The sequence below is a fragment of the Porites lutea genome, chromosome 5 (genome assembly GCF_958299795.1).
Source record: "Porites lutea chromosome 5, jaPorLute2.1, whole genome shotgun sequence".
In the NCBI taxonomy this organism is placed as follows: Eukaryota; Metazoa; Cnidaria; class Anthozoa; order Scleractinia; family Poritidae; genus Porites; species Porites lutea.
Window position 1 is genome coordinate 35,283,013 of NC_133205.1, and position 22,500 is coordinate 35,305,512.

General features: G+C 38.2%; 2 protein-coding genes across 3 annotated transcripts in view; one reads left to right on the forward strand and one right to left on the reverse strand.

Annotated features, from left to right (window-relative positions):
- Positions 1-10,379, forward strand: part of LOC140938297 (uncharacterized) — a 48,182-nt gene extending 37,803 nt beyond the window's left edge. Inside the window, exons 12-16 of the mRNA XM_073387794.1 lie at positions 1,290-1,697; positions 2,717-2,928; positions 8,868-8,908; positions 9,273-9,369; positions 10,073-10,379. Of these exons, the coding sequence (XP_073243895.1) occupies positions 1,290-1,697; positions 2,717-2,928; positions 8,868-8,908; positions 9,273-9,369; positions 10,073-10,316 (1,002 nt within the window). The 3' untranslated portion in view covers positions 10,317-10,379. The remainder of the gene's footprint in view (positions 1-1,289; positions 1,698-2,716; positions 2,929-8,867; positions 8,909-9,272; positions 9,370-10,072) is intronic.
- A 2,017-nt stretch (positions 10,380-12,396) lies between these two features.
- On the reverse strand, positions 12,397-16,767 carry LOC140936733 (uncharacterized). 2 transcript variants are annotated; one of them, XM_073386217.1, is made up of 3 exons: positions 16,611-16,767; positions 13,192-13,477; positions 12,397-12,954 (listed from the first exon to the last, which is right to left on the reverse strand). In XM_073386217.1, exons 2-3 carry the CDS (start codon positions 13,473-13,475, stop codon positions 12,687-12,689), a joined length of 552 nt encoding a protein of 183 aa, XP_073242318.1. In that variant the 5' UTR covers positions 13,476-13,477; positions 16,611-16,767; the 3' UTR covers positions 12,397-12,686. The 2 variants fall into 2 exon arrangements, with proteins under 2 accessions (XP_073242318.1, XP_073242319.1); XM_073386218.1 differs by having other exon boundaries at positions 16,607-16,760.
- Between the last annotated feature and the right edge of the window lie 5,733 nt (positions 16,768-22,500).

Below are 22,500 nucleotides of genomic sequence, written 5' to 3' on the forward strand. Positions count from 1 at the left end.
TTAACCGAGAAGACCTGAGGACGAGGTTGAGTTGTTTTGATTGTGAAAACAAAAATGGCGGACATTTCACCCGTTCAAGAGTAAGAACTAGGCGAAATAATAGCTACAAAGATGGAAAGAACAGCAAGAAGACAACTCGAAGGGCAGCGTGTGCTATTTGGAGAATATTTGTGGAGCTGAACAACCCTAAACGTGCACTATCGAAGGTGAACTTAACATCGATGGAGGTTTGTATTTGTTTTTAACTAGGAATTATTTTGAATGAATAAGAAAACAATTATTGAATTCGGCTTTCGTATCATATGAAGAATTATGGAGATCGAGGAAGGTGTTATCCGCCTCGGCCTACGGCTTCGACGGATTACACCCTCCTCGATCTCCATAATTAACAATTAATGAACTCAGGCTGAGTATCTTTTGAAGAATTATGGTGATCGAGGAGGGTGTTTATCCGTCGAGGCCGTAGCCGAGGCGGATAACTCCCTCCGAGATCTCCATAATTCTTGATCTGATTCGAAAGCCGAATGCAATAATTATTTTTGTTTATTCGAAATAATTCCTAGTTTAAAAACAAGCTAAAACATACTTACCTTCATCGATCCATTGATGCTAAGTTCATTTTCGATAGTGCACGTCTAGGGTTGTTCAACTTCGCAAATATTCTCCCAGATGTCGCCCTTTGAGTTGTCTTCTTGCTGTTCTTGCCATGTTTGTAGCTAATATTTCGCCTAGTTCTTACTCTTGAAACGAGTGAAATGTCCGTCATGTTTGTTTTCACAACCAAAACAACTCAACCTCGTCCCCAGATTTTCTCGGTTAACGGTGCATTAACCTGCAAGAAAGCTGCACTTTTGACGTCATCGGTTCATTAAACGCAAAATTCTTCCAAATTTGGTCATCAGTAGCTGGTTATGGTGAATTATGCGAGTGCTTTTAGCCAATCAGAATCGGGGAAATATTTTGAATGAATAATAATTCATCATAAGATACTGAGCCTCATTCATTAATTGTTAAATATGCTCTACTGGAACGTTTTCAAAACGTAGAGCTGTACATAAAATTTTTAGAACATTGGACATTCCAGTCTTTTGCGATGTCTCCCAGTCCCCTTACTGATAAATATGACGGACGGTATTTTATGAATCAGAATACCATAACAGTCAGAGAAATATTGCAATCTTCATCGTACGGGTTATGTAGGGCAACCACTTTGAAATCACGGTAAAATCACGGTAAAAATACCGTATAAGCTTATTTTTTTTTTAATTTCGTTCCAATTCTTTCAACAGAGAAATTATCAAAGGTTCTATGATGACGATTGCGATAAACGCCCTACACCAGACTGTATGACAAACCAGCCTTGCATAACAGATGAGTCCAAACTGCCTAAAAGCAACACTACAACAGACACTGAGAGTGATATAAAGCATGGTTCTCAAGAACTAGTAAGCTGTAATGACTCCGCCAGGCTGGATAAGACGATGGGAACAGCTATCCAAAATGTCCATTTTTATCAAAATGTTTCGTTCGAAAATGACGATGATAAAGGAAAGGGTTCAGCGGATCATCATGTCAAATCTGTTGGACAAAGCTCAATTTGTGTCCCTGGAAATAGTTCCGAGGAAGACAGCTCACATAGGTCAGAATTCTCGGCTAAAGATGTTCTTTGTTTTGGCTGGCAGATAGCACAAGGGATGGTAAGCTATTATTTTTAGCTCAAGCATCCTAAATCCGCCCATAGACTGAAGTTAAATTATCATAGTGCGTTTTTATATGGAAAGAGAAAAGTGTCTTTAGAATTTGTTTTAAATTTAGAAGGATGACTTTTTGTTTTATTGCTCTTATTTAATAAAATGATGTGACCATAATACAGGAATAGCACAAAACCAAGCAAAATACAACCACTTAAAACAATGATCTTTCCTACATCTTGGGAAGGGGTGGAGAGCAAATACGATATGTAAAACAGCTTTGGTTCTCACATTTTCCTTTTAAGTGGTAGGGATAGTTAAATCAAGGATTGTGAAGTGACTTAACTCTTGAGTTAACTTAACTCTTATCGCGCGTCGTTTAAGCCCCTAATTGAGCAAATTTATTTAGCAAGAAATAAGATTAAAAAAAAATTTTATTATCTTAACTATGATCCAGTCAAACAAAATCTTACTAAGTTAACCTGATTTTGGTTTATTGGGGGAGGAGGAGAGAAGCTATGAAGGTTAAAACACTTTTGCACCTCTGTCCAACACACAGAATTCCTCGTGTAACACAGGAAAAACTCCGATGGGCCAAGTGCAATAAATACTACTTAAAAGATAAAAGAAATACATTTTCCCCTTCTGTAAAGACCTTTCCGATTCAAGTTTGTTTGATGACTGTCGCATTCGCTATGGTATGGGGGCATAACAAAGTCAAGTAAAATTATTTTTACAAAATTGCTTGGGGCAAAATACAAGGAAATGAGGTTTTACCACCATTTGACCATTCACTTTTAATCTTCACAGCATAAGATATCGGCACGCGCAAAAGGATCACATTACTGCACAATAAATAGGTATTCCTGTGTTCAGTGAGGTGCAATTCAGCTAAATTTCCCAGTGTGATGAAAATTACGTGTGGCCTTCTGTCCTAGTTGAAGTGAAGGTTGAATTTAATGCTAACGTTATGGGGAGTTGATATAAGAATACTTGTATTTATTATCTTCTCTTTCCAATCGCAGAGTTTCTTGTCAAGTGAAGGATTTGTCCATCGTGATTTAGCAGCTCGAAATATACTTCTTGGTGAGGATAGAAATGTGAAAATATCTGACTTTGGTTTGATGCGACAAGTTGATCAGGAGGTTTACAAACTGAAGAAAGGGAAAAAAATACCATACAAGTGGATGGCACCCGAGGCGATCTTTGAAAGTGAATATACAACCCAAAGCGACGTGTAAGTGTTGTAGAGTAAGCTGGGTGTAGAGTCGTGATTTGCGACTAATGGGTAGCTATGTCATTGGTAGAATATGATGACGTGGAAAACAAGAAATTAGCTGAATGAATTTTGACGTTGCCATGTTCCCACCAATGACAAGGCTCGAACCTTCCCTATAGAAAGCAAACACAACACACGATCCCCAGATTAGGTCTGACGAGGGGGTAACACTCTAAACATCAGCTTCTACATCCCCCTACGGCAGCCAATCTAGCAACCAGTTATCAACTCAGTTGATAAAACCAAATCTAAATCATAAAAATCTGCTCAAAGCGGAATTAAGACGACTAAAGATTAGTCTTAAAGATATTAACGATTCCTCTACTACTCCTACATTTAGCTTAATAAATTTTCACGTTGCCATGTTCCCACCCATGGCAAAGCTCCAACCTCTCCTATAACAGCCAAACACAACCCACAATCCCCAGATTCGTTCTGAAAAAGGGCTACCGCTAAAAACGTCAGCTTCTTTATCTCCATACAGTGGCCAATCTACCAGTTATCACAGACATTTATTATCCTACTTTTTGAAGAATTATGTAAGTTTTCGTCAGTGAAAATGATGTTTACGTACCTGTAAATAAAAAAGCTGGGCACTTGAAACGTCAGGACGTTAATACCAGGCTTTTCTGAAGACCTGGACGAAGCTGACGTCATGTTCGTAAGACAGAAATCATCGATATGGAACCAAGCAGATTTTGAATGAACGTCGTCGCTTTTCTAGAGACGAGGCTGTCAGATTAAGGATCTGTCATGGAAAGAAATTTTCTCTTTTCCTGGCAAAGAAAATCACCAGATGAGACCGGGGAACAAGGCGTTGGTTTTTACGGTCAGGAATACACTGCTGGGATCCATCGCCTGATCTGCAGATGGAAGCGAAAGAATTTTCTCGCTACAACTCCACTCATCAGTGGTTCTGGTATCTCTGATCACTGCCTATGCCCCGATTCTGTCATCCCCTGGGGAAGCGAAGGATAAATTATACCACGAACTGGCAATCACCATCAAGGGAATCACTGAGAAAGAGCTACTAGCTGTTCATTCTCGATTACTTCAACGCCAGAGTAGGTGCTGATCAAAGGTCATGGCCCACTTGCTAGGATCATTTCGGCATTGGAAAGATGAGCAAAAACAGCCAAGGCCTTCTAGAGCTATGCCTTCATCACAGACTCTGTTTCAGGAACGCGTTCTTCAATAACAAGCCCCATCGCAGTCTCCTGGAGACACCCAAGATCTAGGCACCGGCACCAGTTTGACCTGATTCTCACCAGACATCAGTCATCGGAGTGCTGAATGCGATACGAATCCCTCCGTGGTGTGCAGCAGAGCGAAATTGCCATCAAAGTAACTGTATCACACAAAAAATGAGGGGAGGCTTCGCTTTGACCTGAGCAAATCCCGTGAACAAGGTAAAGTCGATCGAGGAATTTGCATGTGCGCTTGAGGAATCTTTTCCAGGTGCGCACAATGGTAACGCATGTGATTGTTGGGAAAACTTCAACAATGCTGCCTTCTCCATTTCCAGTAGGAAGACCAACAAGACTGCTGACTGGTTTGACTCCCACACCGAGGAGATGACACTAGCCAGTGAGGAAAAGAGGAGAGCCCTGGCAGCATACAAAGCCTGTCCGACTAAACAAAACCTGCAGGCCCTCCGAGCCGCTTGCAGCAAACAACGGACGAAAAATTTGATTTGAACCAAATTTACTCTTTACAAGTTTGGTGCAAAAAAAGTGCACACCACGGTTAAATCAAGGGCAAAGATAGTAAATGCTGCATTTGCCCTCGAATTTACAACCGCAGGTGAACTGCCATGCAAATGCGGTATTTACCATCTTTGCCTTTCATTTCCCACTAGTTTTCACTTTTTTGCCCCGGGGTAAATTTTTGTAAATCCAATTTTTCGTGCATTGAAAGTTCAGCGGACCGCCAGGAGGTGTGCAAACGACTACTGGCTTAAACTTTGCCATCAGATACGGTCAGCAGCTGATACAGGCAACATCAAGGAGATGCATGATCGGTATTAAGCAGGCCTTAGATCCAACAAAGATGACAGTTGCCCCTCTGAAGTCCGCCACAGGAGAGCTCATCCCAGATCAGGCGAAGCAGATGGAACGCTAGGTGCAGCAATACTCAGAGTTATACTCCAGACAGATTGTGGTAACAGAATAAGTAATGAACGCTATCAAGTGCCTTTCTGAGTTGTAGGAGCTTGACAGTGATCCAGCCCTTGAAGAATTAAACAAGGATCTTGACTTCCTTGACTCTGGTAAAGCACCTGGAAATGAAAGCATCCCTGCCGAAGTCCTGAAGTGCTGCAAAGGAAATATTATTAATCTGTGAGCTGCATAAAATGCTTTGTCCCTGACTTACCACAGGACACGAGGGATGCAAACATCGTCACCCTGTAGAAAGACAGGACATCTGCATCTCTCTCCTTAGCGTCACAGGGAAGCTTTTCCCCCAAATGCATTGAAAAGGCTCCAGGTTTTGGCGGAGAGATTCTACACAGAATCGCAATGTGGCTTCCAAGCCAACAGGTCAACCATTGATGTGGTGTTCTCCATCCAACAGCTGCAGGAGAACTGCAGGGAACAACGGTAACCACTCTTCGTAGCATTCATAGACCTCGCAAAGGCTTTTTACCTGGTAAGCAGAGACGGCCTACTTAAAATTCTGCCCAAGATCGGATGTCCACCCAGGCTCCTCAGGACCATTAGATCTTTCCGCAAGGACTTGAAGGGCACTGTGCTCTTTGACGGTTCAACATCAGACCCCTTCAACATTCGAAGTGAAGTGAAGAAGGGATGCGTTCTCGCCACGACCTTATTTGGGATTTTCTTCGCTTTCCTACTGAAAAAAGCCTTTGGAGATGCAACAGAGGGAATCTACCTCCAGACCAGGTCAGACTGAAAGCTCTGCAACCTCTCCAGACTAATAGCAAAGTCTAAAGTCCTATAATACCGAAGTTAAAGTAAGTCAATATGCGGATGACACGACACTCATTTTAGATGGAACTGAAGAATCAGTAAGAGCGTCACTGTTACTGATAGAAGCATTTGGGAACATATCTGGCCTAAGGCTGAACAATGAGAAAACAGAGGCCTTGTGGATAGGTTCTAAAAGAAACTGCAACCTGAAACTCTGTCCGGAAAAAAATTTTAAATGGCAAAAGGGAAAGGTCAAAGCACTAGGCGTGTGGCTGTCTACAGATCAACAGTTAACAATCTCTCTCAATTACAACGAGAAATTGGCAAAAATCCAAACTATCTTGGGATGCTGGAAATTTAGAAGACTTAGCTTAATAGGGAAAATAACAGTACTAAAAAGCCTTGTAGCATCCCAATTGGTCTATATACTCACACCTTTGCAAACGAATCACCAAGCGATAAAAGAGATCAACAAGCTTTTTTTCAATTTCTTATGGAACGGCAAAAAGGATAAAATTAAACGCTCGATCATGATCAATGACTACCCTGAAGGAGGACTAAAAATGATTGATATTGCCTCTTTTAACAAATCTCTCAAGGCTACGTGGATTAAAAAGTATCTAGATTCAGGAAACCGTGGCAAATGGAAAAACTTCTTTAATCTGGCGCTGGGAAAATACGGGGGAAGTCTTTTTTTCGAATTAGGAAATCTTAACAGAAAGGATATTGATAAGCTAAAGATAGAAGACCCTTTTATCAAAGAAATTGTAGAAATTTGGTCTGACACTTTCTTCGAGAGGAAAATAGTATCAAAAGATCATTTTCTATCTCTACCTCTGTTACAAAATTCATTAATAAGAATAAATAACGCACCAGTTTTCTGCAATAATTGGCTTAACAAGGGTATAACAAAAGTTAAACATCTAATGGACGAGAATTCTCTCAACTTTTTTCCCTCGACCATTTTCAGAACAGATATAACATTCGAGTTAAACCATTAATGTTTTTCGGAATCGTCTCAGCCGTGAAATCTTTACAACGACAAATCCCGAGAACACATCAGCAGTATGAAAGTCCTCTTAACACATTTCTCAAAGGCCAAAAATCATCTAGAATTGCTTACAAGCAACTAATAGCAAATAAAAGTGAAAAACCCACATCTTGTATAGACAAATGGCATAAAGACATCCACTCTTCAACCGATAAAAATGCTGACTGGAGAAACGTTTTTCAAGCAGCAAACACTTGTACAACGAGCTCAAAACTTATTGATTTTAATTTCAGATTTTTACACAGACGTTTACCAACTAACAGCTATCTGCAAAAAATAGGAGTTAAAGAGGACGGAAAATGTACTTTTTGCCATGACGAGAAAGAGGATTTGATGCATCTATTTTGGAAATGCCAAAAAACCAAAAATTTTTGGGATAATTTCTCGATATGGCTTCAGTCGTGCCAGATCCTCCAACCAGGCAGTTACTTAGACATGACTACCGCTTTGGGCCTAACGCCAGACAGCTCTTCCTTTAAGCTCCATATAAACTTCTGTTGTCTTATAGCTAAGAACTTTATCTGGATATGCAGATCGAAAGAATGTTTCCCAATTCACAACAATTTCTTGTTTTATCTGAGACATATATACCAATTAGAAAATAAGACACCGCGCAATACAAAAAAATGGAAACCTTTCTTTTCCTCGCTGGGTCTTGTCTCCTAACTCCAAAAACATAAATTAGTGCACCTACTATGAGTATTTATATTACTTTCACCACAAAGAAAGAAAAAAAAAATGTAAAAATTAATTATAGATTATACTAAGTACAGTAATATATGGAATTACCATTGCTGTAACGTATTTTAATATTTGTAAGTATATTGCCATGTAAGTGTGTAAATTCGCTATTTGTTTTTTTTTTGTTACTTTATTTGTTACTTTTTTTTCTTTTTATTACTTTATTTATTCTGTGTAATTTTTGCTTCTTTTCTGTGTGTGTATTACTTGCAATAATAAAAAAAAAATAAAAAAAATAAAAAAAGTCTAAAGTCCAAATGATATATCTGCGGAATCTCCTATTTGCCGATGATGCAGCCATCACCGCCCACTCAGTCGAAGACCTTCACAAAGTCATGAGCCGTTTCAGGAAGGCATATCAAGATTCTGAGCTCAGATTTTGATCATGGCTCAGGACGTGGACTCACCTTCAAACATTACAGTCTTGGAGCATGAACTGGAGTTTTTACATGACTTCGTTTACCGGTACTTTGGCTCGACAATCTCTGATACTATAACTCTGGAATCCGAACTAAACAGCGCATCGGCAAGGCTGCCACTACCACTTCTAGCCTGACCAAGAGAGTATGGTCCAACAAGAAGCTGACGCAAAATACCAAAATCCAGGTCTACAGAGCCTATGTTTTGAGCACGCTGCTGTACGGGAGCGTGTCCTTGACCAAATCTGCTCACTGTGCGGGAAGGACTGTCATTCCCGAATTGGTCTTTTCAGCCACACAAGTCGCTGTTCGAGAACAACCAATCAGAGCGCGACATAACAGTCTTTCGAGATTGTAGGATGCCAATGAAATGAAAAGAAATTGACGATCTTATTGAAGCGCGAATGTTTAAAACTAAGATCATTGAGAAAACCAAATGCAAACAAAGCATCATACTCTAGAAAAATATAGTTCTGCACGGTTAAACAGGTGTCTGGTAGTTTAAGTGTTAAACACTAGGCAAAGGCTAATTTTCGTCGATGCTGAACAAGTCTCCGGACACAAACGGTCGTTTCTTACGAATGGGGCCGCAATTCGCACCCTAGCTTGTTTCGTTCACAATGGTTAATTAGTAGTTTCTCCTTTTTTTTGATTTCTGACTTATGATTTTTTTATAATTTATAATTTGCTTATATATTTATTTTGGAAACTACATGAAACATTTAATCTTTAGCGCAGTAAAATATTTATTTCCAGGTGGTCGTTTGGAGTTCTCCTTTGGGAGCTTTGCACAATGGGTAAGATTATGACGGAAAAATTTTAAACATTTTGTAGACAAAACTTCTCATGGAGGTCTCCTAGGAGAGTCCGGATCTTGACACTTTTAGAGTCTGTTTTGTGAGTTTCCTTCCCTTTACGTGTCTTGTCTAGGTATTCACAGGAGATCACAATTGCCTAACCTCTTCTGATACTAAGAGTGGATTGAGCTAAGGCTTTAAGCAGCCAGAGTAAAATATCGTATTGTACTGACTTGTTATTAAGGAGTGTAACTTTACCAAATAGAATATAGCTTTGTTTCTAGTCAGAAGCATACTTCTGGAATAATGTAAGTACATTTACAAAACTAAATCATTTTACACTTACAATTCTTTAACAATTCAGGAGGAAACCCCTATCCCGGAATAAACGACAAAGATCTGTACGGGCTAATCAAGGCAGGATATCGAATGGAAAAGCCAGATACTTGTACTGACGAACTGTAAGTAAGAGTTTAAACGGTAAATACGATCAGTGATTGCGGTTATAGTTTAGCCAATGTAAGCGACGAAAAAGTAACTTGAGCCTTCAGAGAAACCTGAAAAGATATTGGACTCTTTGAGAAATTTAAGCTTTGTATAGCCTGCGCAAGGGATACGTGTATTTATCATTTCCTAATAAGATATTTACGGAACAAGAAACAACGAATATCATTGAAGACAAACACCATCACCATCACCAACAAAAACAACATGTTTATTTACCTCATACAATGTAGTTTATATTTTCCTTTTCTCTTTTCTTTGCCCTTTACAATTCCACCCAGAAAATGGATGAATTCTTAAGAATGAAGCTGGATGCATCGAAGGCTTTACAAAGTAACTTTCACATCTCCCATAATGCAACTTGTTTTTTCCAAAAAAAAAACTTTGCAAAGCCATTTTTAATTTGTCATAAGAAGGGTAAGGGAAAATTTCCTCACAAAGATGAATTATTAGCTATAAAGGAACAAGTTTTGTATTATATTAATGCTGATAAATAAGATGAAAACGTGTTTGAGATGGGAAGCGTATCATACTGTACGCATGCACTCATCTTCACTCATTCCAATAAAAAAAAATATCAAGTAAAGGTTCCAAGAAGGAGTCTATCCAATTTGACCCTCTTGGCAGGTACCGCACGGCCCCTTATAATAATTGTCTTAGATTTCAGCTGGTGTTGGACTGTTGGAAGGAAGATCCTCGTAAACGGCCAACCTTTGATCAGGCCACGAAGATACTGGAGAAGATGATGATGGTGGGAAATACATATCTAAATCTTGATTTGGTAGATGAGTCAAAGGCGTATTACAATGAGCATGTTGGTGAAGAGAAAACCACTGATGCAGACACAGAGGATAGGATCGTGGAAAATTCAACTCCGTCTCAACCGCTCTTACCAGAAAACTGAAACTTGTTCCGAAAAAGGTCATAAAACTAGACGTAAATAATTTAAGTTTAGTAGATATCACGTGCAGCATTTTAATAAGCCATTTAAGGCATTCAAAAAAGAAACTTATGTTTACGTTAAGTTTTGAACTTTAATGGAGGCAGCGTGGACGGGTAGTCGGAAGAGGGTCTGAAGGGGTTTAAGTTAAGCCATGAAACGCTAAGCATTTTACACTGAACTGTAGTATATCCTGATATATTGTTCATTCGCTCTTTTGCTACAATTAGTGAGAAAATTTTCTACTGTTTTAAATCACTTACGGTTTCTAAAAGGTGATCCATTCCTAAAACGCAGGCAAGATACTAAAAGGATATTTTAAAAATGTGGCGCCTCTAATTGTCGACCATCGAAAAAACTAAAATGTTACTCTCAGTCATCGAAAAAGAAATATTTCTAACTATTAGCTGTCGATACCAAGCCAAGCCACCCTATCTTCCCCTCCCCTCTGACCACCCGCTGGAGTTGTTCAACAGCAGTTCCTATAAGAGTAACTAGCATCCCCGACCACGCTTGTAAATGTTGTAGACAACTGGCCTGCCTTCTGCCAGTTGGGATTTAAACCTTGCTTTTAATTAATGATTTTAAATGCGGCATAACAACACTTAATTGCTTGCTCCAACATAGTTTTTGAGTTATTAGTACGTGTCCCAAATACAAAGGTATGGGTTCTACTTTCGATATTTGGTGTGGGCACAAGATACATAGAGAAATCTAGGGGAATGGCCATCTTGTTGGCTAGAATTATACAAGGATTAAGCCTATTCATTTAATGTTAATATACTTTCTGTAGCTAATATCAACTGACAATCCTTAATCTGTTGTGGTCTATGTTAAGAACATGCTATAAACTGCTCATAGCTTGCATATCCGCTGAGCATACGAGAAAAAAAAATTAAAAAATAACTAAAGGTTCTCATGATGGTAATGGCTGGATAGCGGATATCACTCAAAACATCCAAGGCATCATTTGTTCGACTCTCTAACCAGTTTTCCAACTCTACCAGATAACGATTCACTGAGTAGCGACCTGTTTGGTTTTTGTTTTGAGCTTCCGTTATATTGTTCTGTGTTATCCGTGAAAGTTTGTTAGAGTGGAGATGCTCTTGTCAAGTGAGAGCTGTTTCCTTCTTCCCTGGAAGAAACATAACATTTAGCGTCTGAGAAAATTTTTCTCGTTTCTTCACATTTACAAAAACACGGAATATAGTTCAAAGCAAAAAGAATCAGATAAGCTGAATTTTGATTGGGAAGAAGGAAAGAGCCTTAACAATTAACGATCGTTCTTAATGTGTATATAATTACATCATGTAGTTTCATTATGTCCATCAGCTTGTTAGAAATGTTCGCCATTGCAGAAATTGATGATTAAAGTGATGCTATTTACTTGACTCACTATATTTTCAATGAGTGATTTGTTTAACACATCGACAAACCCGAAGCAGCTTATTTTATTCTCTCGGCTGCGAATCGCATCGCATGTACAAGGGCCGACTATTTCTCCTTAAAATAGAACGAAAAGCAAGCAAACCAGACAATAAATTTACTGGGCCACAAAATAAGGAATTTTGAAGGAAGTGTTTAAGCTTAAGTCATTGTCTCCCATTGAGGAGGGCATGAGGAGTTTACCTTACTTGTTTTAATTATATTGATTGACGGGATCCAATAGTGGATCTTGAACTACCTTTGTTACTAGATCGATTTCGTTTCCTTTAGTGGTTTTTCAACTGATGAAACCTCATTTGTCCTTCCCCTCCCCCATTCATGCATGCATACGTAGGCAAGGGATCTGCAGTCAAACAGTAAACCACCTCATCAGAGGAAATGTTTTTTCATTTACAGAAAAATATTGTCTACTTCACCTTTATGTTTCGTTAATGTGTTGCTATCGTATATAGCTTAACCAGTGGAGGTAAAGATTTTTTTTCTTGTTTTTGAAGCAGCTAATGGATGCACGCGCTATTGAATTGGGGATAATTCTCCTGAAATAGCCAATAGTTGTTTACCTACTGTATGATCTGTTGTTGACTGAAAGAAAAAGGTCTTATTGTTGTTTATTTTAATAGAATCATCTACACAAAATAACAGAGAGGATACAAACAACTAGGCTCTACTGATTATAAGTAGACAAATGAATTAGATTAAACTTTAATTAACACGACCAATTCGAGAACTCACTTTATTTACAGACAAATCCACGAATACAATTAATTGTGCTCAAAAAAGACCTCCAAAGAATACATTTGAAAGAATTGGACTATTAAATACGCAATTTAGCCTTCACCGCAAACGGTTGTCATTCCTGAGATCTCTAGTGACATAAACTAGAGGAGGTTAAGATGGGAGTTGTTTCTTGCACCACATCCCTCTGCGGCATTCACTTTTCTTTGTCGCTGTTTCTATCATATCTCTCTTCTTTTTACACCAGTACCCTGGGGGGCAGCCCGCATCAGCTTCTTTCTTGCTATCGCAGTGGAAATCGCGAGGGCAATTTCTTTCCGACAGGATATCGATTGATCTCTTCTTCCTGCACCAGTAACCAGGGGGACAACCCATAGAACGAGGTTCACTTATCATCGTTTTGCTTATCCTGCACCATTTACTACGAAACAAAAGCAACACAGATTTTGAAATTTCCGTCCTATTTTTTTTAATTTCTTAAAATTTTGAGGAAAAAGCAAAATATGGTCGCCCAATAAGTCACGCGCACGGCTTTAATCGCGCGGCAGCTTTCCTCAGTATTCACCCAAGGGTAAATAGTAAATGGGTAATTGACCAATTAGAACGCGCGATTTACTCTTCTGATGTTACAAAAATTTACTGAATAACTGCTACTAACCCCTCTCCGCAGTCTTCTGGATTGGTCTCGCGATCTACTACTAGTTCACTTCTCCGGCACCAATAACCCGGGGGGCATCCCCCATAGCTTCTTTTTGACCGGCACAAAAATCCCCGTGGGCATTCAGCACTGTCAAACTCCCGCTTCTTCTTGCACCAGTATCCTGGAGGACAATATCCATATGCCTCATCTTCTACTTTGGTTGATTCTTTAACGTCAACGGCATGCGCTAACACCCCGTATATACCCAGTAAAAGGGTTACAAGTGTTAGCTGCTGCAACATTTCTGCAAGAGAAGTGGTTTTGGTAGGTTACTATCAGATTATCGGCAAGATATGTTTATCTCCACCGTCAATCCTAATAACGAACAGAATTGTTTATGAAATATGATGAAAAGTTTATTTCAAAAAAAATATCCCTGTGAGTTATTGTTGTTTTTATGACAGCTCACAGTAAAGCGCTACTCAGATACTTCGCTGGCCCTTCGGCTAGTATTGTATTTGGACACACAAATAAAGTTAGCATTCAAATTTAGATAGTTTAAATCAAAAGGAGAAACGTTCATTTAGAGAGCTGATTACCGTTGAGTGCTTTAGGTTAGTTTCCCGGCCTTGTTGTGATGTGGTTATCGTATGACTTTTTATTTTTTATTGTTATTTATATTATTATTATTATTATTCTTTTCTTTTTTTAGCCGCATCTTGTTCTTAGCTTTATTCTTTTTTGTTATCATTTTTCTTATCTCGTTCTCGTAGTCTATTGTCACAAAGTCGAACGTAATTAACACTGGTTATTAATCATCATTAACAGGACTGGTTTACTTTGGGAAGCCAAAAAAAACTTTTTTTTTGGTTGGTAAGAGGCCTATTTTTCCTAGAAAGTCAATTTGATTAAAGCCTGACTCACCGCATGCTACAAACCGAATTTTTTGGTCATTATTGTTTTTTCGCCCCACAGCGAGACCCATAAGCACCATTACAGCGCAGATAAAACGAAGCTACTAACGTATTGCAAGTTATTTACAGCTATGGATGGCGTAAATCAGGCGCATTAAGCAAACACTCAAAATTAGACAGCGGGTCGTAGATTGGAACCTAGTTAAGTGACCAATCAGAAATTGCGTTTAATTACTAACTGTGCATTCAAGAAATAATAAACCCATCTTCTTTTGTTATAGCGTTGGTAACTGACTATAACAAAACTTCTGCAGATTTTTCTTTGCCGGTCACAAAACGCAAAGAAACGCCTCTTCCATACTCAAACTTACATTCTTGTAGAAATGACGCTGTTAAGAGATTGGAAGTCGAACTAATTACACAGCGCGTCGCGTTGTCATCCGATGCGACCTTTACTTGGTGTTCAAATGATTTCCGCAGTTTTTATTGAATATTTACCAAGAGCACTGAGGGCATGACACCATAAAAGTGATACAGAGCAAATATCTCTTTCTTTGATGTCAAGGATCAATCCGACAGAAACAAATTTTAAAGAAGTCTTTGCTCTTTTTTCCAGGAGAGGCACTGATGAACCTGTGTAATATTCTTTCTACGAACGGGTGAAATTTAAACGAAAGGGTGAAATTTTGTACTAATCCCTCCTTGTTTATTCAAATTGAAACACTGAATTTATAGCATAGCAAGAGGTCGATAGAAGTCGAGGGCATTATATTAAGAAAAAAAAAATTTTCTAAGAATAAGTTTTTCAAAAAGGTAAAAAAAAAACGGGAATTCAAAGCTTTTTTTCTGTGTCCATTTCAAGGAAAACTGGTTTGTTCATTGTGAAAAAGTCGATTAAAGCTACTTGAATGAGGAGGCTTTTTAGATTTTCCCTTCAAAGGCAATGTGCGCGAGACCGTAAAAAAAATATATTAAAATATTTGAAAATTTCCTTTCATTTACTTAAGAAAATAAAAACACAGCTGATAAGGGTGAAAAAGGCTCTGTTTGGCGAAGACTAACATCCTTTGTCGAGTGATCTACGTTTTTCTTTAAGCAATGTTAGTTTTGGGATAAAAGCGTCAGTTCTTCGATAAAGTGAAAACTTGTTCTATTTTCCAAAAAAGAAACAAAGAAAAGAAATAGGAAAGTGCTAAAATACCCGTTTTTCGTTTTCTTCCCCCTCGATTTTGAAAGGAAAATGCAGCACTTTAGCGATCGAGTGTGAAAAATAAATGAATTCTAATGAATCAGGTAGTGGCGCAAATTAAATCACTCGCGCGCAAGAAAAATAAAATAAGGCAAGTTAGAGAAGTCACTGCTCAATTTATGTTGAAGTCTCGGTTGTGAATTTCCTAAGATGTATTTACGCTTCGAGGAGAGAGGCAAATTTCATGATATAAACATCGGAATCAGATTCTTAAGCGAGAAATACAGCACTGGATGTTCTTTAGATCACTAAATATCGACATATGAAGCAAAAAAGATTTAATTAAACTGGCTAAACATGCTATTGTAAGCGCTTTAATGGTTCCTTAATTGAATTTTGTCCCTTTTTTAGTGCTGAAAAATAATGCAATTCTTCGAGACTAAGAAAACTGAGTATAAAAATATATAAAGAAGCTAGATTATGTTTTGCTAAGAGTAGTTATATTAGTGAATGGCGGCAAGATAAGAGTCAAGAGAACGTAAATGCCAGCTCTTACGTCTAACCAAAATAGTTTCTTCTCCATATTCATTATTCAGAAGAATAAAATCACAGGCCTTCTAGTTAAATCATGGCGTACCTCCCAATAAAACCGAAGGTTAGTTCGAATTCATTCCGCGTTTTATAATGAAACGTTCAAGAGTAACTTAACCAAACCGGCATTATTTCGAGGCCTGTAAACGTAATCTATAAAATTTCACAACTATCAAAGGATATGTTTAAAGCAGCACAAGTATGCGAAAAAAAATAACCTATCTCTAATCTTCTACTAAAGAAATAAAGCTTCCCCATGGTATTGGTATCACTTATCGCGTTTTTTGACTGACTTGAGTAAGAAAGGCTGACCTGTACTTCAAAACAGTAACGACTAGGTAACGGTAACGTTATTATAGTACGATCGTTTCAACAATTATTACGTTCTACCATACAGAGTTCCACATAACTATTGATCCCTTTTTTGTAGTATTTTTCGTTTTGACTACTTGTTTAAGTGTCATTCCAACAATTTCAAAAGAAAACCTGTGACCAAACTGGTCCGCCATAGAGTATGAATACATCATGAGCTATAAGGTAACATGGCTCAGTGGCGGTTTCCTCCATGGGTGAAAAAAGAAAAAGAAAAAAAGAAATGAACAGAAAAATTAGCGCGTTTTTTCTAGGTAACTGACGTTAACTCCTATGCGGCTTAAACCTCTTCTGACGAGTAGAAAATCCCCAAAATAATCACGTTTTCTAAAGCGGTATATAATAAAACAAGTAAGAGAAGACTTACCTACCTTTTGTCTGAAACAAATATTGTGATGATAACAGTATAGAATGTTAGTAACAAAAGGATAATCCAACGAGACTAGTCGTGATGAATATGGCGTATAACTACTTGTGCGTTGACCTGACCAGATGCATTGCTTTATAGTCAGCCAACTAATTGTGGGTGTTTTAATGAGGTATTTGTCTTCGTCAATGAAAGTACATCCGAAGCTAATCTAGACACGCAGATCGAATGTTTAAATTGTGTAATTTGTCATTGAATCTCGAATCCGCATCCCATCAAACGTGATACAATAAATCAATCTGTGCAAACATTTAGGTTGGTGAAGATCACTTTTAATTAGCGCGTAGTGCGATATTTCCGGGCCTCGAGCTAACAAAGGATAGAAATCCTCCTTAATTCATTTAAACCACCTCTTTTACTAGACGTAATCTTTCATAGAAATGAAGGCTTTTATGAGCTTAAAGTGAGCGCATAACGGACGCAAATAAACTGTAAATCAAAATCTTTTCATCTCTTGTTAAAACGCTCAACAATGAAAACTCACAATTAAGCAATTCAGGCCTATAGACATCTTTCGAATGATAATTGATGTGTTCAATTTTTGGAGGGAAGTAATAGTTTTTAGGATATTGAAAATACATTATCTCGTTTTAACAAGAATAATTGGCTTTTTGATCCCCAATTGCCTTATGTGATTAGATCCTTATCAGTTTTTAAAAACAATGGATATGCATTACATCTCTTTTAGTGTCGCAATTTGTGGACCATGAAAGCGACATAATCTTTTCCTTACTAACACATTAAGATGCACGGACAATTTTTCTGAACATTTTTTGCGCTTATCCAGTCTTGAAAAAAAAGGAAGCGCTGAAATATATGGTTTTAGCAAAAGTTCAGAGATGAAAGTGGATATGAATATCAAATGTACCAAAGAGTAAGAAAGACTTTCTATTTCAAAATCAGACTTTTTTTTCCAGAGATCGATGGCCATGAACCAGCTTGTGGCAGGCAGGGGCGTTCGCACCAAACAAAGCATATTATAAAAATGGATTTTTACCGCAGAAAGACGATCGAGCCCATTGATCAGCATTACTTTAAAAGCCTTTGCCGGGAGTTTATTTGATTTCCTTTTGAATCGCCAGTTCTTCTTAATGAAAAATGCGTCGTTTTATATCAAAATGTTTAAATATTCCATATTTTAAAGGGCTTGATATATAATTCACCTTGTGTTTTTTAATCGATATTTTCATCTACTTTTTCGAGACTTTGGAGGAAAGGCACAAATGTCCCAATTTTTGTTCTTTTTGAGGATTAAAAGTAGCTTATTTGAATCGAAAACTCTTGTGCAGCGAAAAAGTAAAACGTTTGTAGCACGGATTTTTACTTATTTATATCACAGATGATTCTGTTAGAATCTTACTATAACTCATTAAAGATTCCCCTCCAGTAATTCTTGGACGTCAGAGATTCCATCATTCTAATATTCGGCAATAGAAATTTTTCTACATAATGTTTCTATTATATTCAGTCAGACAATTGCTCTCCCTGTATTATATCCAAATGAATCCTTCATGGATACCGTAATAAAGGAAGTTTCCTCAATAGACGAATACGTCTTATTAAGCAAGGAAATTGCTCCTCGAATATAGCGAATAAGATTTGTATTATGTCTTGAATGCTTGTATTTACAGGAGTAAAGAGGACTTGCGTTGCAAAATTTGAAAAGAAACTGGTTACTCTGATCTTAAGTGCTGCCATTCTTAATATATGATACCGAAAACTAATCCGTTTTCAAGGTAATTTAGCAAACCTTTGTTTTTGAGAATTATTTCTTTGTGATCAATTCTATTTGTTTAATTTAAACACTTGAAATAAATAAAAGTTTCTCTCAGTTCATTAAAATTTATGTGATGAAGCGTTTTTACCTTAAAAACTTTTGAAGAGCATGTATCGTCGTTTTAGTAAATGTGTACTGTTGGCACTCATACCTGTCGAATACACCGATCACTTTCAGTTTATGTCACTTTAAGCCAAGTAAATGTGATTGAAAACGTCGAGCCAAGAAAATAAATGCGGTAGTATTTATAATATTAGAGGCTCTAAAGGTTTTCCAAACTTCGCAAGATTCTTATAAATTTCTCGAGCATTGAGATTCTTACAACGTTTCAGCATAAACCAAAAGTGTCGATGTTACAAAAAACAATCATCCAGGAGAGGCAGGCCATTCCAACTTACCACATGAACTGAAATTCTTATTACGAAAAAAATTCAGACTTTAAGTTATGGCTGACGCAGTTTTCACGCAAAGAGCAATGTGAGATTAGAGTAAAAATCTCTGTTCCATCAAAAAAGAAGTTAGTAGTAATGTAATTGTTAATTTTTTTCTTAAGGCGGAGAGAATGTGCAGTGCTTTATTTCGTTCTTGCCAATTAACAACAATTGTTTACAAAAGGGGAAAATGGTTGATAGCCGGTAAAAACGCTTGAAATGTGTCAATTTTCGTTAAGGCAGTTTTTATGGAAGAAAAGATTTTGTCTCGTCAACAAATTAAGCATTTCGGATGAGTGGTTATAATGTCTGCATGCGTCTGTTTAATAACAAAGGAAACAGAGACATTAGGGCCATTTATACGAGGAAAAATAAGACGCGTCTTACATAAGACGCGTCTTAAATAAGACGCGAACTGTACCATTTATACGAGCATGTCTTATCTAATAAGACGCGTCTTAGCTAAGCCGCGTCTTATTTTAGACGAAATGTGTCGTTTATACAGAAAGTTCGCGCCTTATTTAAGACGCGTCTTATTTTTCCTCGTATAAATGGCCCTAATGTTTGCAACTTCAGAAAGCAAGAAAGTTAGAGAAGGTGCGTTCCCCGTGGATGAAAAGGTTTGAGTTCAGGAAGTCGTCTATATAAGCAGTTCTAGATATAAGTGAATTATTCCCAAAATAGAGTGGTTTTCGTTTGAGTGTCGTAAAACCAAAACCAAAGTAATTACTCTGGCCAATCACATAGGACACAGACAATACATTGAACCAATCAAAACTCGAAGTAATTACATGTGGCTGACGCAAAGCGCGGGAAAATGCATGCGAGCGCGTCACAATTGGCTTTGGTTTTACTTCTGATTGGATGAAAAGGTGGCGCGAATCTTTTAAGCCAATCGCATCGTGTAGAAAGTGCAAAACCAATTACTCTTCGACACTCAAATGAAAACCGCTCTATCCAATATAAATAGTTCAAAAGATAAACATAAGGGTTACTACGGACGAACGTTATTAAGGACATAATGCAATACTTGTTCTTATAAATAGTAAGCAAGATATGCTACGTTGATAACACTAAGTGGAATGAATTTCCATTTTGTTAACCTTCATGCAAGGTTTTATATTGTTACAGAGTAAGAAGAAATATTCTTTATAAGAAAAGGGAAATGTATTTCCATTTGCTGGAAATGTTGGAGCACTGGTGGATAGAGACAATGAGGAGCGCCCAGCCATAAGAGTTTTTATGTAAGGGACTGAGGGACCCAAATATGCTGAAAATAACAAATTTTTAACCCTTTGGCGACCGCCATCTAAAGGGTGAAAAGCGTATTTTCCGTAAAATTCAGCTTTTGGGCCAGTTTTCCGCAAATAATTTGAGCATGTTGCCGGAAATGGTTAAAAATGATTTTTTCGACACTTGTAGGCATGCATGTAAGCCGTATGTTCTCAGCACTTTGGGCATAACGTTAAACTTTCGATTTATTTCGATTCATTAATCTATCTATGTGTTTCTTTATCTATTTCGGTCTTTCTTTCTTTCTTTTCTTGCTCTCCTTTTTTTCCCTTTGCCTTCCTTTTAATATCAAGAGGGGTTAATATCTAGTTTAGTTTCCCACGTTTATCGTCTTTCTCAGCCCTTGTTTCTGGCTTGTTTAATTTCATGAGAAAAGAGGAAATTTTAATTTATCCTGATAGAGTAGATCGCAATTGCTTTTCCCTGTAATGTGTAGGTGTTTCGATGTATAACGTTGGCAGAATAAGCCGTCAGAATGACCAAAATGAGGTGCCTGTGCAAACATATGTCCATCTTGAATTTGCTGTTTATCTTAAAACTTAATGGGTGTCAGTAAAATGCGGGGTCGGGGTCTATCGCTTTCTTAAACAACTCTGTTTTAGGGGTAGGGTTACGGTCCTAACCCTAACCTAACCCTAACCCTAACCCCAACCTAACCCTAACCCTAACCTGACGCTAACCCTAACCCTAACCCTGACCCTAAAACAGCATTCTTTATAAAAGACAGACCCCGACCCCGACCCCGGCCCCGGCCCCGACTCCGACCTAGTCTGATTCTCAGACGTCCGAGGTCGTTCTCGGTACGTCCCTTTCGCCTCAGACGTCTGAGAATCAGGCCAACTCCCGCGTTTTACTGACACCCAAGCTAAATGGCTTTGAAAAGCCGCATAATCTGCATTCCCCCATGCCAAGAGGCAGGCCAAAGCTCACTCGGCACCAGACGAATTTTCCACCAGCTGAAAAATTTTAGGAGACACTTCGTTCACAAGGAACTGACTAACCAGCCCATAAGTTTAATTTTAACTTTTGTCAGAGGTTTTATCATCTGCTCATGTGCAGGGCGCGATTTAAGCAAATCCGGAAAATAGAGTCTTTCAGCTGAGTAACTAGATAAAGCCACATCTTTGCCGTACATAAGTTTAGATGGTTATGGTGTTCACACTGCGCCGGTCAAACAGGCTAAAATTTGCAATTGACCATGATTTTAGCGTTGAATTGTTCAAACTTTTGAACGGCTAGGCGTCTATAAAATTGTTGTATGGTTAAAGTGGTTCCGTAATAACTGAACACTTGAACGCACAATTTTTTTCAGTTTTGAATGTTAATGAATGCTCTGACTTAAAAACTGTCTAAAACTTTGATATAATTAACTCAAACAATCAATCAAATGAGCTTCCTTCGTGGATCTGTTTTAGTCAAGGGTCAATTTGTAGTACAAATGGATATTGCTATTTACTCTCATACTGCCATGAAATTTCGAGCATTGCCATGGAGTCCCGCATTTTTCCTACGCTTAGTTCTGGTTTACTTGTATTCGTTCTTTGGAAAGAAAATCACAAAGTCAAAGCAAAATTAGCTCTCTGTTTTAGTGTTGGCACCGTTGCTCTTAACCGAGCCTAAGGCTTAGGTTCAACAAATGAATGTCACATGTACCGAACTAGCCTCCCACGCCGACGTTCTTAGGGGTTCGTCTTAAAACTAAGACGCTATAAATGACTTGATCTGTAAAAAGCCGTTGCATGGGGTAAGTATGGGAGTTGCACGCTCCAGCTTATATGGGTTCCCGTAGCATGCGTAGCTGGCGGTATTGTGTAAGTCGACTCCCTTTTTTGGATCAAGGCTCCGCCACCAAAACTTTAATCCGATTAATCGCGCTACGAGACAATACCGCCAACTACGCAGGCAAGGGCTCCCGAGTAAAGTCAGTTATTCAAAAATTTTCTTCGTTTGTTTATTTTTATTTATTTTCAACAGGGAAGTATGTCGCTGAAGGTTTTCAATTCATCCTCGGAGATCGTTGGCAGTCAGGCGCGACTACAGAGAATTTTGAATGATAAAAATATTATCTGCGTGACGAAATTTTGCAGAAACGGAAGAAAGTACTTTTAGGCACTTATATTCATACTTTACCAATTTCTAACTGGCTTGACGCGCCCGTGACGCTTGGAATCGGTTGCTAAAATGTAAACGGAGAACGTAGCCGACGTGTAGCCTTACCCTCCCCCCACAGCGGAGAAAATGGAAGGGAGGGATTCTAACGAGGTTTTCGTAGACGTTCCCTCCTCTCCGTTTTCTCTGTAAGGGTTTGATGGAGGGGGTGGGGGGTAGTACTT